The 15,779-nt window shown below is 43.2% G+C and overlaps 1 protein-coding gene across 9 annotated transcripts in view; it reads right to left on the minus strand.

Annotated features, from left to right (window-relative positions):
- The window catches only part of EVL (Enah/Vasp-like), a 134,554-nt gene that overhangs the window by 10,766 nt on the left and 108,009 nt on the right, over positions 1–15,779 (minus strand). For 6 of the 9 annotated variants that reach the window (XM_026849389.1, XM_026849393.1, XM_026849395.1 and 3 more), the window contains exons 4-8: positions 10,808–10,871; positions 6,390–6,451; positions 4,215–4,229; positions 2,023–2,252; positions 1,251–1,372 (exon numbers count right to left, since the gene is read on the minus strand). In XM_026849389.1, the coding sequence (XP_026705190.1) occupies positions 1,251–1,372; positions 2,023–2,252; positions 4,215–4,229; positions 6,390–6,451; positions 10,808–10,871 (493 nt within the window). The remainder of the gene's footprint in view (positions 1–1,250; positions 1,373–2,022; positions 2,253–4,214; positions 4,230–6,389; positions 6,452–10,807; positions 10,872–15,779) is intronic. The other 3 variants (XM_026849387.1, XM_026849392.1, XM_026849388.1) reach the window with 1 other exon arrangement.

Below are 15,779 nucleotides of genomic sequence, written 5' to 3' on the forward strand. Positions count from 1 at the left end.
ACAGTGCTCATGTCAGTACAGGTGCTTTTGTTAAGATAGAGAGGGGATTCGACCCTGAACACCTGAAGACATCAGATCCCACTGCTAAAAGCCATACTGGAGTGCATTTTAGACTAGAACCACAAAAATGTTTAGGATTTCTATATCCAAGCATATGAAATGTCCATTTAGCTTTCTTGCTTGAACAGAGCTAGTTCCCCAACATCTAGTCACCAAGCTTACTTTGCTTACAGACACCTTCCAGTTCAGCAGGGTCAGTCTTGATATGTAGCAACACAAAACAGATCAGAAGGTGAACCAGTAAATAACTATTAAACTATTTTAGTTCTGAAAAGAGAGAAAATGATCTATTTGGTATTTTACACTGCTGATACATTTTTATAGTGCATATTTATTTAATGTTTTTGAAAGGATTGCATCCACAGTCCATGTTCAGAATTTCTTTTGAAACAACAAGGACATGGAGGAAAGTTGGAACAGACCCTCTGAACTGTGAACTGTTTTTATCCTAGATAATGCTACTTAAAAAATCCGTCTCTGCACACTATACAACTGTAACCACTCTTCATTATTCTACTCATCCTTTTCTTTCAGTATTCATAAGCTAAAAAATCTTTAGAGCGAAAACCAAAACATTTAACAATAGGAACCTGGGAGTTACAGTCTGACAGAATATTACTGATGGAATCGGGGGGAAAAAAAGAAAGTAAAAATAATTGGAATAATTGAGTGCCTTTTAACAGCTGTTAGCTTGACACATCACAACTTGCTTTAGTGGAGAACAACTTGACTAGACTGCCTGAAACACACTGAGAATCAATAATAATTTACCTGCCAAGATGTTGTCCTTTTATTGCACTTCTGTTCATATTTTTGGGCCCAACATCCTGAATGTGCTGCATAAAGAACGATTTGTCTAAGCTCCTTTAATAGTTTACTCTTTCTGAAAACAGTAACTTTGAAATAGATCTCGTAAAACGGCAAAATCCCAGAGGATATATTTATCACCATCTTTGAAGGTTACCATGATGCAGGATTTGCTACAGCAGCTAAACTCTGCCAGGTATCATTGCTGCACCAGCTACACTTTCATATTAAAGGCCAGGCAATGCCGGCAACTAACACGTATGCAGGACCTGTCAAATTGCAAAGCATCATCAAAGTGACCACTGCTAATCAAAAATGACAGCACCTTGTTCCAGTTTGCTGCAGAGCTCATGCTAGTGCTTACTTGCAGTCTAAGTACAAACCTTTTTGCCAGTAATTTATTCATTTCTTCCATTAGTCCTCCTCCGCCTCCTCCACTACTTGTTCGATTGGCATCGCTCTTAGAGACCCCACTGGGGCTGGACCCTCCGGAACCGTCTTCTGGCTTAAGACAGAAATCAGCATTGGAATTAATGAACAGTTTAATTTACAACCATACCCTTAATGATTAGTTTTCCTAATTATTAAGAACAGTGATCACAATCACAGCCCCAAAACAATGACAGAATGTGTTCTGCTCTGGGAAGAAGACCCACATGGACCTTACTAAACCCAGGAACAGTCTGGGTGAGGCAAATGTATGGGCAAATGATGAAAAATGCTACAGTGTTGTTTGTTCATGGTTATGTTTCCACATGGTTACTCAACCCTTACCTAAGTGAACACCTATTGACATGAGGCCTCAATAGCCTACACTGTTTTTTGCAAGCATGATGCAGTTTTAACCACTTATAATGACTGAAAACACTAACAGATAGCACAATGGCTGACTCTGTAGAAGTAATGAAATCCTGGCAACATGAGAACTTGCAGCCATTTGCTAATTAACATTTTCTGAACAGCAGGATACTGCCAAACATTTCCTGCTCAGCTTTACTCGCACTACAAACTCACATTTAAAAGTTCACCTAACGGTCAGCTGAAGCATGTTTCACCATGTTTCACGCTGGATTTGCAGACCATTACACGAAGCTGTGCCAGGCTTTCCTGCAGTGGAGAAGAGCCCTTTGGGGAGTCCCAGTGGCACCTCCTTACCCGTTGAACTCTCCTTAGTTTGGCACCAGCCAGAGCCGCTGCAAGCCCTGACACTGACCCATCTTCAGTGCCAGCCCCTTGGCCAGCACCTGCCGGCAGTGGAGGCGGCGGGGGGGGTGCAGCTCCCATGGGTGGCGGAGGGACTGGGGGGGGTGGCGGAGGTGGGGGCCCCCCGGACGAAGCAGGGATCACAGCAGTGCCACTGGGATGACCAGGTGGAAGTGCTGGGCCTGAAAAGCAGAGAATACAAATTAGATGTGAAGCAGGATATCCTCCAGCCCATACACAAGGTCACATCCCCGCTCCCAAGGCCATGACCTGACTGCATGACGAGGGATCAATGCAAGGAAGCACCAAGCATGCAGAAGAAGAGGAAACGGTGGTTGCATCAATGGTCAATTGGCTACAGTTTGCTCTCCTGCAAGACCCTGTCACTGATAAACTAGCCTTCTCTTTCCTCTTCTCCCCGACTGGGCTAGTGTTTTATTCTGTGCTGAAATAAAAACACAGACAACACTTCCCAATTCATAAGTGGCATCTTCTGCTTCTCTCAGAGCTTTCTACATGGAGATAAACTGCATCTGCCAACTCCATGGACATCGCTTAACATCAGCTTTTCACCAGAATCATGGGCTACAATGCCAAATCCTCCTTTCTGTTGAACAGAAGGTGTGCGGCCTCAGCTGGTCTTGAAAAAGAGTGGGGGAAGACTCTAGCTCCAAGCACCCCAAGGTACAGCAATGCTCCTCGGAGCAGCAGCCTGTTGGAGAGGCCGATGGTAGGTAACTCCGTTGCAGTGTTCTGCCCATCTGTAATGTGTCAGCTGAACAAACACACTTCTGCAAGGGTATTTCCCCATGTTACGCTCTCTCAGAACAGGCTGCTCCTAATATATAATCACAGGTTCAGCTGTTCAGTAAGTGTTATTTTGAAAGACAGGCGGGTTTTGACTGAGGAACATTTGGAAACTGTATTTAATGTTAGCAGCCTGGTTTTCTTATCTAGGTTTTCTTACAATACTGCCTTATTTTGTGGTTACTCTGCCATTATTTCACACTCCCAACTCCATTCTTGAAATGAACCATAGCTACTATTAGAAATATTTTAAATGTTTCAAGTTCTCTTTGGTTCACAAACATAATAGCTAGTAATTCATTGTGGGTACAGTTAATTGTAATTGCAAAACTACACCCACCTAATTAGATGCCAGCCTGAGGCAAAAATTGAACAGAGTCAAAATAACGGACTGATGTGAGTTTAAAATAATTTTATTGAACTAAGTGGTTTTCAAGGACTTATATCAGCTGAAGGACTGAGCCTCCAGCGGTTGCAGTAATATTTTTAGCAGAAAGTGAAAGGAAATGTCTTAGTTTTCTTCCTTTTCTAGGCACATAATTTAAGCATTATATGTGGTTATAAACAGGAATGGATCCAAGTCACAAAACGTATGATCTGAATTGCAAATAGGCATTACTCTTAACTGTTCTGACTCTGAAGGCTTTAGACAAGCACTAGAAATCAAGACCATATGCAAAGTGGCATACCTAAGCTCTTGATCTGCCTGCAAAGAAAAAGGTTTGCTGGAATAGTGACAGTGACAAGCCCTCAACTATAAATGCAGTTTATACCAGGAACAGAGTTTCTACAATTAAATAAATTACACGAGCACAGGGAATTCTGGGTAACTATAACAAAATCTGTGTTATATCTTTTGCTGCTAACAGAAATACCATTTAAGAAAAAGAATAAAAATCACAATCTCTATCAGTATTGCTACACAGACAACAATCTACCATAGACCTGGCCTCCAGCTTCAGAAGAGCCCGTCTGCTATGTTTGAACCAGCTGAAAATAAGTTTTCTACGAAGCTTGCTGCCAAATGCAATTTGATTCTGCTGAATGATAAAAATCTCCTTCTGGGCTAATACAGTAAGAATATGCATTGCAACAATCCAGCTACAGGGCCTTGGTCTTACAATTCTTGCTTTTTGCCTTGCTTTTAGCCCAGAAGGTCCCTGGACCAGTCCTGAGTGATTTTGATACTTTTCCACCTTGGTTTCAGAAACCATGTACAGCAGGAACAGCCTTGGGTCTCTCCACCTTTTTTCTAGCAGTCACAGGCAGTGTCAACCAGGCTTTTAAAAGCTAAGGCTTTATACAGGTCACAGCTCATTCAAAAAATCAGTACTTACTCATGTGAGCAAAAGCTGATGAAGTCAGGTAAGGAGGAGTCCTCCTGGGCATAGTCACCTCAGACACAGCAGCGTAAGGGGGAGGCAATGGAAGACAGTGTGACATGGGCTGATACCACTGCTGTGGAGGACGAGATGATGGATGGGAGGATGGGGAGGGAGCCTGGCCAAAGGACCTGGGGGAACTGGGGATGGTGGGCAATGTGGAGGAGGGTGCAGCTCCTTGATGTGGAAAGGAGGACCCAACCATGCTTTTCAGCTGGGTCCCAGAGGGGCCTAATGCACTTTGTTCTTCAGGATGGCCATTCTGAGGTATGTTTGCTGAGGTCTCTTGGCCTGCTTTATCTGTGGGTGCCTTGACCCTGTCAGGCAGGACAGGAATCACAGGCAGGATGGTGGGACCACATGGCTGCAGGACATCACCCCTCTACACAGGTGGTGCATTTGTGGCAGAGGAAGCAGAAGACTGAGGAGAGCATGAAAGAGAAGAGCACCTGAAAGGCTGGTGAGAGGCTAAGGGAAAGTGGGAAGGATGGGGAGGTAGGTGGTAGAGACAGTGAGGTTCGTCTGATGCCTGGCATTATGGTCCTGTGGTTCGGGCAGGCTGGAGGAACCTGGGGCCGTTGGCAGCTCAGAGGCCAAATGCCTGTGCAGGAGCTGCAGGGGATCTCTGGCTCTTTGCAGGGATCTGAAAGAGGATTGACTAGTGGGCTCAGGGACAGCGGGTGCTGAAGAGACAGCATTGGCATGAGGTAGTGATGGTGGCACAGCACCAGAGGCAGAAGCACCACAGTTACTGCAGGTGGGAGGAGGAGACTGGGGCTGAGAGGGGGGAGAGCACACGCTTATCTGAAGGGTGGAAACTAAAAGAACAGAAAAGACAAGAGAGTAAGATGGCTACACGGCAAGGAACGAAACTGAGGCAAAGCGGAACGGAGAAAAAGGAACCGTGAAGTAAACGCAAACAGAAACTCAAACAAAGCAAAGAGGAGACGGTGCAGGCATTGGTTTGGTGTTTCCAACCCCTGGCAGAACCAGAGGGCTGTGCGGAGCTGGACCCTGGCAGCACGGGATGGGCTGTGTGCTCCCCCCAGTGCCATGCGGAGCAGGACCCGGGCAGCAGGGGATGGGCTGCATGCTGCGGTGCCAGTGAGGCTCCTCCAAGTCCCAGGTGCATCTGAGTCACCATCAGGAACATCACTCTTGCACCACGGGTAGCTGCAAGGGACATGTTGAACACAGCGGTGGCCACCTTGTAGCCAGGGTGGGAACAGCCAGAAGACCTCAGGAGCCACTGCTTGTGGATGCCGAGACAGGATTTTGGCTATGTTCCCTATGCAGAATAGCACACAATCACCTATACCAAAACAGAAACTTCTGTTGCTGACTAAGGTATGTGTGTATGTCTGAGCCGGTTTCAAGTCAAAACCTAAAAAGTTGTAACAGCTAAGGAAAACCATTTCACTGATATGGCCAGATTAACTGAAAAAACTTCCCCAAAACAAAAGCCCAAACACAAGATGGCCATCTTGGCTTGCTTGCTCTGCCTTCTTTCAGAGAAGCAAAGCCATACTTTGTAGCTATAAGCTATTTCTGTCATCTCTCAGCTTAGTGAAACTTAATATGCTATAGAAGATTTTTGTAAGCTCATTAAATATATATATTTTTTCCATTAAGTTCACAGAAGACTCCTCACTTCATGACCACAAAACCCCCACCGATGAGCATCTAGAGCTATATTTAACTCTGCACTGTAGTTTGCTTTGTGCTGCAGAGTGATGGGGAGCGCCTGACCTGGCACATCAACCCTTTCATGCCAACATCTCCTGGAAACATGGAGTCACTCTTGCGGTGCCTGTGCTGCCTGCTCTCCTTGCGGGTGTGGAAGAAGCATGGCCATGTCCCCTTGGTACACCTAAAATCTCCCTCAGCAGTACAAGTTTTGCCAAGTGCAAAAACCTGCCTAGCACCACCTACATGCCCTGGACCTGAGTCTCTGCAAAACAACACAACCATGTCCAACGCATGTACATCCCTAGTTGAAAGTGCTTTAAAATCTAATCATAACTATAACCACTTTTAGCAGTCTAACTCTTGTACAGCACCATGCAAAAGTCACGTACAGCTAGAGGAGATAAGCAGGGAGAGGCTATATCTGGTTGATTTGATACATGCCTGTGGTAGAGGTTCTTCTTTCCAAAGATTCCTGGCGCTGTTGCTGTTGCTCCATCACTTGTCTAAAACAGCAATGAAAAAAGCCTCAGACATTATGTATTCGTTATCATTTTGAGTAAAAGCTTTACACGCTGAGAAGCACTCAAGCTGTATGTCTCGGGAGGAGTGAGGCAGTCCCTCACAGCAATGCTGATCCCGTGAGATGGAGGTGGGTTTGATTTCCCTTGCCCTGGCCACAGCAGTGCCACTGCACACCTTGGGGAAGTGTAACCAGGACACTGCCCTGTACCTGTCTGACACTGCAGGGGCTGTGATCCACTTAAGCAAACCCCTTGATGGGCTCTCATGAGGAACAGTCAGTGCCCAAGGCCCTGCCACGTGTCATTAACCTCAAGTGCATAAGTATTGCAGGGAAAGAGTAAGGGGTGTCTTGCATACACAGTCCCGAGTCATTTAATGATCAGGAGCTCAAAGGACTTGTAGTTAGAATGAAAATAGAACAAAGCTTGATCTGTGTCTAGACGCTGCCTGTACAAGCCGTTTGTCCAGGTGCACAGCCAAGCCTGCGTGGGCCCGGGGCAGCCCGGCTGCCAGCCTGGCACCCCCGCTCCTCACAACACTGCGCTGCTGCTTTCTGGGCACCTTCCCCCCAGGAGCTGCTACCTCCCGCGCTACCCAGGCCTGGTGTCCCACAGGGAATCCCAGTGCCAAGCCCTTTCCCGGGCCGTGCTTCCCAGGGATGTGCAGTTCCCGGGGCCCAGCAGCAGAGGTCTTCTCTCGCCCGCCGTAACGCTGCTGCAGGAAGAACCGTCACCCAGCCCTGCCACAAACCCTCCCTGGCGTTTCTCATCAAAAAGACTGATAGCTAAAAACTAGAGTATTTGCCAGGCTTTTTGCCATGGGCATGGGTATGGACTAAAGATTTCAGCAATACTAAAACACAGCTCGGAAAGTACCTTACTGAAGCACTTGGTAATAAGGTTTATTATAATTTTCTTCCATGGTTTTTAGGCCAAGTTTGTCTTGAATTTCTGCCATGTCTGTTTAGGCCAGTCAACCACATAGAGGTCTCTCTTTTCTGCAACAGCTTTACTTCATGGTCTGTACAGTAAGGTGAGATTAACTAAGCAACGCTCTTATTTTGATTCCTTATGTAATATTTTAGAGACCTCCCAGGTACATTTCCATTTGTACTTTCCCTAGTTTTAAATAATTCTATCTTATTTACATACCAATAGAAGCTTTTTTTTAAGAAATAAAGCCCAGAAAAGTAAAGTTACATTATGTAGGAAAAAAAGAATGTCATAATTTGCAAAAAAAAATAATTTCCCGTCTTTCAAATTCTAATTCAAAAGATGGGAAGGGAAAATCCACAATTTTGCTGTGGAGGGATCAATCCTAAACTGGTTTTATGTTCAGGACATGCAACTCATTGAACATAGGCAATTTCTGGAAATCTTTTACAGGCATCTGAGAAAATTATTGTATGTGCAAAGGGGAAACAATTTTGAGGAACAGCCTTAGTTGGCTGATTCAACTGGTTTCATTTAATCTATGACAATTTAAACCAAATAAATAGAAATCTTTTCTTCAATACATACCCTGACTTATTTGATAGCTATAGGATGAGCACATATGCACAGCATCAGTTGCACTACTGCTAAAATTTCAATTGTAAACACATGTACTAAGAATTCCCTAAGCACACTGTCCCCTACAATAGCTTAGCATTTATTAGCAAAATCTGATGATGACAAACGACTTGACACATATATTTTCTTCATTAAACCTGGGCGAAATTCTAGGTTTATCTGGAGGACAGACTTGGAAAACTCCAGCCTGACAGGCCAGTAAAGAATAGGAGTAAGATGTCTCCACATTAGAGTCACTGCAGAGAGGATACATGTGCCAGGCTGCTCCCCAGAACAAGGGTCATCCGCAGCCATTTCAAATTGTTGGGGTTCATGCCAGCCCTGTCTGCCCTTGGGCAGAAGCACTTTATATGTGCCAAGTACACCCTCCCACACGTGCTAAAAGGAGAAGCTCTTACACCCTTAGGAAGTCAAATATATTCCAGTGGAACTAAATAAAGACTGAGATTGGCACAAGGCTACTTAAGGAGTATGCAAGGAGTAAAGTACAAGAGGGGACAAATTATACCCTCTGACTTAAAAATATATTTTTTCAACATTGTATAAAGATCTCTAAAAAACCTTTTAAACAGACACATTTGCAGGGTAGTTACCAGAACTTTATTTCCTTGCCTGCTTGTCCAAAAAAAGCCAGGCCTAAAATTAGGTCTGCTCTACACTTAAAGAATGCATCAGCATAATTAAAGCTGAAAATCCTCTAGTGGAGATACAGTAATAGCTAAGTGCATCTACTGCCATAGCTTATTCCAGTCCAGTGAAGCAAAAGAAGCTTCCCCAGAACTATGTGACTTATAGCAGTCAAATAATACCTACCCAAAAGGCTTTTACTATCTCTAAACAGAAAAAATAAATAAAATCTTTTTTTTTTTTTTCTAAGGCAGTTAGGTGGCTCACACTTTAAATGTACAGACCAGACATCTAAATTTGAGGGCTGTTACATAAGGTCTGAAGAATCAGTGATTTCCACTGGTTAAATGAAGAGCTGGATCAGGTCTCTGAGGCAGGCAGTGGGGACAGGTGGCGTACCCCATGCCTCTGGGTGAGTAGGAGCTTTCCTCTGACCTTTATGATAGCTCTGCTATCCCAAAGTAAATCTTGCAAATCTCGAGTGAAATATCATTACCTGCTGACCCATTTAATGGTCATATGTAAACCCCTACCAAATCTCAGACCATTCAGAGTTATTCACAAAGGCACAAGGAACCAGTTCCCTTACAATTTCCTTACAGTTTCTGGAGAGGGAAAGAGAATCCCAAGTACTTTCTACAGCCTGTGTAAGGGCCTTGTCTTAAATGATCTATATGTGGTTTTGTATAGGTGCAGGTCAGAATGGTAGCCCTGGAGCATCAATGCAAACAATATACTGTAACAGTCCATCTCTGCTGCTCCAGGAGCACGTGATATTAAGCTACACAACCCACAGGGCCAGGGCAGTCCCTGGATCCTGCAAAGGGGACCGGTGCCTGCTTCCAGGTTACACCTGGAAATGAAGGCAGAGCCCACTCAGCGCCTGTCATGTCAGACCAACATTCGACATCTTTGGTGATGAACTGCCCCTGCAGGTCTGGTTCCACTGAAATACTTACAAACCCATTTACTAGCTGAACCAAACACTGGGCCACATCCTCTGGCGGGCTAACTGTGCTCTTGCTGATTATCCTCTTGTTACAGAAGCAGACACAGACACCTTATTTAAACAATGCCAGCACCCAGTTTAGAGCAGCAACAGGTCCTGCTGACTGCTGTACTCCAGTGCACTCCTGATGAAGCTGACTAGCTCACAGCTACCCATGTCATGGCAGAATATTCTGCAGTGTTTCTTACACAGGAGGAGAAACATACTTGCAGTGAGCAATGGGAACACAATATGGGAAATTCCCAATATGGAAAACAAAGGTGATATTTTGTGTGCACAAGCCTATATTTCAACAGGGAAGCACAAGTCTGGATAAGCAGTGCTGCTGGCATGGACACCACCAAAGACTGGCAGATCACAGCTCTGAGAGCATGGACTACCGGTCAGACTAGAAGACTGTGTCCAGAATGGGACAGGTATGTCTTCTTCTTAGTGAAGGAAGCTGAAGATGCTGCTGCTACTGGGATCTTGGCTGGATCAGCAAAGCTGAAATGAGATGGGCCTTATAATTTGATTATAGAGATAAGCATATGAGGACGGACTCTCCTGCCCACCTTCCCTTTGATGTCAAGGAGACCACTCCCAGTGGCTAGAGAAAAGGCCATCTGTAATAATGGCACTAAGTCTAGACATACATGTAAAGGTGAAGGCTATGACTTTACACTTTCATTTATTATCCTGGTGAGACCAAAACATTCATAAAATGAATGGCATATAATATAGAAATAGCCATATGCAAAATGGGCCTTTAAGCTATTACTGTTGGTATATATGGTCCATCAGATGCTCCCTGGGCAATGTGACTGTCAACTGCCAGCAGGTGATCCAGAACCAGGTAAGGTTAGGCTTTCTTAATGTGCTTCAGAAACACACAACCAACAAATTACTTTTAAACATGTTTTAACTCTGAACATCAGCATGCCCCACGCTTGACTTTGAGTAAAAAGTTTACCTAGGGCTTCAGTTCACTTTACACTTCAAAAAGTCATTACAGAATCATCAGCAATAATTACAGAAAATCAGCTTAAATAAGGCACAAGTAAAAAGAACAGTGCTTATTGGTCAGCAAGGACTGCACATTCATCTAAGTTACAAACTAACCTCTACCATAACTGATGAACTCCACCTACCTTCTCTGCGCTTCCATCTCATCTGGAGATGGCCCATTCTGGACCTGACGCTGGGCAGCTGGACCTACAGAAGATATGAAAGAATGCTATTAGGAAAGCAAATGTGGCTGACTTTTTTTAAAAAGAGCCACTCAGATTAATTGCTTCTCCATCTTACTACAAGAGAAAAGCATTATTGCCCTCTGTTTGCTTTATGTTTTGTTTTAACTCCTTTTTTTCAACAACTCATCACCTCCTGTAATTTTTTAGTCCTACTGGGAGAATCTAATGGCTAAATGTGTGAGCAGATTTGTCCAGAAACTTGGCATCATGGTAGCTTTAGACTACATACTAATCTCTTGGCAAGGGTGAAGACCCACAGTTTTACGAAAGATTGTGAGCACAAATGCTAGCTAGTGCTGTTCTGATGCTAAATTGGCATCAAGAAGCTACCTGAGAGAAAGTGCAAGGAGATGCAAAATTACACAATCCTTTTACAAAGGTGGCTTTTCTTTTTACAACACTGTCAGTCTTCTGCTTCTGCAGGATCCACACCAAGCTGAGCTTTCAATGGCATCACCAAAACTTAACTATGCATGTCACCATTTAGATCACATCACCTTTCTTGACTGTGATCACTTAAACTCTGTTCTTTGACATTCAATCAAGCACACTGACACTACATGCCATTTTCAGAAAGAAATATTTATTCTGAAAATAAAATTAATTGTTGGTAACGTAAGCTACACTGGTCTTGCATTCAGTGGAAGGAGGATTGTTCCATTGATTTGACGAGGTGGGTTTCAACTTGGATTAAACAGGTAGGAGTTCTATTAAATGCAACAGCAATCCAGATAAACAGCACTGAGAAACAGATCAGTTATATGCAGGAAATTATGTCTACCTTGTTTTATTTTACCTTATTTTCATCCTTTTAAAAGTTATGCAACAAGAGCAAATCAGAATTAAACACTTACAAACCCAAATATGTCACTCACAAATTGTTAAGGATATTTCTCCCCATTTTCTTTATATGTTTCTGCCAAGCAGAATGTCATCTGAAAACAAATTTAGAAACTATGACTGCGTGAAAAGAGGAAAGATGGCAGAAATGCATCACAGTCAAAAATTCCAGAGCGTTGACTGATCCTGATGAAATTGTGCATATTTTTGAAATGTGTAAGAACTAACATTTGCAGAAAGGGAACACAGCACTTTCTGAAAATCAGGCCCATGTATTTCAGTTTTGAGTATCCCAAAAATGGAGCCAGTGAAAACCACTAAGTCAAAAGCTCTGACATATAAAAATATCTTGTAATTTAATCTTCTTTTGAACACAGTAGGAAGATAGGTAAGGTCTCATTCCCAACTTGTAGAACTGGACCAGGCTCCCCACAATCAACAATGTCACCAGTTTGGACCCTGGCTCTGGTGTGTTCAGGTAACACCCACGTTCTCCTGTGCACATACAGGTACCTGTGAGGTACTTCAACCAAGCAGATACACCTTCCTCACTGGTAACAAATTCCACAATGACAAGCCTTTGCCATGCTCATCACTGCATATGATTTCATGAGAAAACTTCTCTTGTACGAAGACTCAGAGCATCACACAGAACCCAGCACTCAGCTTGGAAGGAGGACTAAAAGTAGGTGCCAACGTGAACAAGAAATGCCAGAGGATGAGGCAGTAGAAATAACCATTTTTCCTTGGCAATAAATCATGTCAAAGTATACAGGAGGCTCTAATGATGCCATCTTAATATGGTACTTTGGCATGAATCTTCTCTTGGTGGCAAATGCCCAGAAAAATGAGGCAGTGTGGCCAGTAACACTAGACATGCAGAAGGAATCAAAGACCAGACTATCAACACCACACAAGAAATCCAACTCCTTTTTCCTGCAGGCACTGTTATCAACTGGCTATGTAAGTTTAAAACCAAACCGATCCAAATAAATAAATTTGGAAAGTGGCCTAAAGAAATCCTTTTAAGGCAATAGTACAAAACACATCTGGAAGTTGGGGTTGTTGCTTTTGTTATCTGGAGCTTTCTCAAGTTGATCTTGTATAGCAGGCAGGTAAATGAAAAAGCATATGAATCTGCAAACAAGTCTATCTCAATTTTCAGCACAAAGGAGTCCTAGTAAATTCAATGAATTTACTTATATCTTTTCGTATGTATGTGTATGCTTGCAGGATTAAGACCACACTTGAAACTGTATACACTGCTTTTGGCTGCAATACATGGTTGCAAATGAACACTGGCTTGAAAAACGTTGTCTGTGGTACCTGATATACTCCCAGGGCAGATCACAAGTCAATTCAGACAACGTTACTGGAAATTTTTCCCTCACTTTGCTGAAATAACTTAATTTCACTCCCTTATTCAGAGATGAGCTCCATGCATTAGCAGTCCCTATTTTTTTTTTTTTTTTTTTTACATTAAGAACCCCAGCCGATTGTTTCAGTTGGCAGCATTTTGTTGTTATAATTATTCGGTCATAGTGTGAAATGTCCTTAAAATGAAGCACATAAAGCTCCTAACTATGATTTGAAATTGCCAATTTCTTCATAGTTTCTATAGAAATACCCTCCTCTTTTGGCAGACAAAAGAGAAAAAAGTTCAGAAGGAAGGAAGTTACTTCAGACCCAACTCAGTAAATAATTGACATTAAAAAACTCTTCACATAAGTAGTGACAAATTTGCAGACATTTTATTTGCACATGAATTTAAAAAGTCAGACAACTTCTGAGATGCACAGGTTACACAACTGCACGGCCCCCCAAATGCCTTATTTCTCTCCCTGATATCTTGAGGCATGTAACAATTAGTGTTTTCTGACTGATGACTAATTCCTTTCTTTTACATCATTCATTTAATTTTTTTCCAAACTCATTTTTCTTCCATTTTACTAGTGACAGTAGCGAGACATTAAAGAAGTGAACTGTCTTCACTTTGTATCCAATCATAAGATATGTCCTCTTCTGCACATTGGTTTTGTTTACAACCATTTTCTTCTCAAAGTACTTTAGATGTTAAGTATCCTAACAAAGTTGGGAGACAAAAAAAGGCAAGTGTAAACAGAAGAGGAGGATGAAGCTATATTAGGTAGTTTGTCCTCTCTTATGTGTAAAACAAGAAGCAGTGGAGTAAAAGATGAGATAATGCTACCTGAGGAAAAGCCTAGACTAGCTGCAGAGGTCAATCACAGCTTTTGGGAACAGGGATACCTGTTTTGTGCTCCTGCACAGGCTTGTACTGATTGGAAGTAGTTGGAAAAGAGTTTGAGGAAAGTTATATGTAGAGTTGTCTTGGGATAACAGGGTTCAGGGCAGTCACACCTTTTCCTGTCAGTGGGGTTACAGCTCTTCTTGCCACCAGTGGGGAAACACTGGTTCTGTTTGGCACTAGTTGTTTTGCTTGAGTTACTCACAACCACAAGAAATAATTCCTTCTGGCATCCTGCCTGTGATCTTATTCAAACCAATCATTTTTCTACAGTAATATGGATCCTTAATTTGTAAACCCTAAAGAAAAAGGATAGATGCACCCTGTTTTGGCAATCAAGATTTTGCTTGAGGGTGGCGAATACACTTAAAAGTTCAACCCAAGCTTTCAGATCTGTTCATTGCCAGACACACAAATTCTGCTAGATTTCTACCCCCTCCCAATCCAGACTTCTCAGCAGACACAAGCACACCACCACCTGATCTGAAGTCTGCAAACAACTTCAGTCTCCATAATGGTGGAGCTTCTTGGTTCTCTTGCCCTTAAGCTTGCTTTTAGCCGAAGCTCATACACATACTGACAGCAGGGATTATTTTTATGCTTGGTTCTGTATGTGTATGCTCTGCAGTGCACACACAGCAGACAACTGTTTGACCGAGTTTTTTTTAAAATCAAGTGTGTTTCTAGGTTTAATTCGTCTCCACATTTTTAGAAATTTCTTGGACATGAGCAGACGTGAACAGTAAGTGCCCTTGGTGATGGCATCCTCATTTAAACATGCTTCCTGAGTTGCCCTGTGAGCTGCCTCCAACCCTGACAGCCTTTGGGAACAGCCTCACAGAGAAGAGAGCTTCTCAGCACAATAACCAGGAGAGACAGTTTTGCTACGGTCCTGTTCGCAGCTTCACAGCTGTTGTGATCTACATTTTTAGCAACTAATTAATGCAGGAGATACGCTGTGAATGTCTGTGTTTCCTCGCTTCCTTGCTTTGTAATAATTAACCGCGTTTTCATATAAGCATCTTGTGATTCAGCTCCAGGCAGATTTTGGGAGCACACCAATGTTTCCTGTGCTTGCTTCTTCTCCTCCTGCTCAGCTGCCCCAGCACCCACTCTGCCCTTTCCCAGCTGTCCCTAAAGATGGTAACGGAGAACTCCTGGCATAAGGCGCTGCTTTCATGGTGGCTGTGACGGTTTCCATATGCCGGTGGTTGCTTCTGCACCATTGTGTCCTGCTACTGCTCAGAGATGTCCTCATCCAGACCCATGGCCAGTCCCAAAATAGGACCAAAGCTGTCACCGAGGGAAAACTCATGCTCTGTCTTCCACTCTGGCATAGGTGCAGTGGGAAGGCACGAGCAAGCAGAAGCAATGTCATAATTTCTCTCCTTCTGGTGCAGCCCCAGCAACGTTTCTTTTTCCTCTTTTACTTATGCTACAACTGCAAGCACCACTGACTGCATGAAGTGGCAAAACTAGGCCCATTTCTCTAAGCAACCAGGATTTTGAGCTTCAATACAGGAGGTCCAGTCTAACCCACTTACAGATCTTCATTATGCACACTGGAAGCAGCCCCAGGTGGGATTTCTGCAACCCCTATGGACTCCATGGTGCTTATGGACCAGTGTGATGAATATGATGGGCTAACAAAAGGGTCCAGTGTCAAGAGCTGAGTGAGAAATATATTTGGGCTTTAAATTCATAAGATTGAAAAGTTTTGTTCTGCATATGAACAGAACATGATGATTTTGTGTGGAAAAAAAA

The sequence above is a fragment of the Athene cunicularia genome (genome assembly GCF_003259725.1).
Source record: "Athene cunicularia isolate RWA chromosome 5 unlocalized genomic scaffold, athCun1 chr5_part1, whole genome shotgun sequence".
NCBI lineage: Eukaryota > Metazoa > Chordata > Aves > Strigiformes > Strigidae > Athene > Athene cunicularia.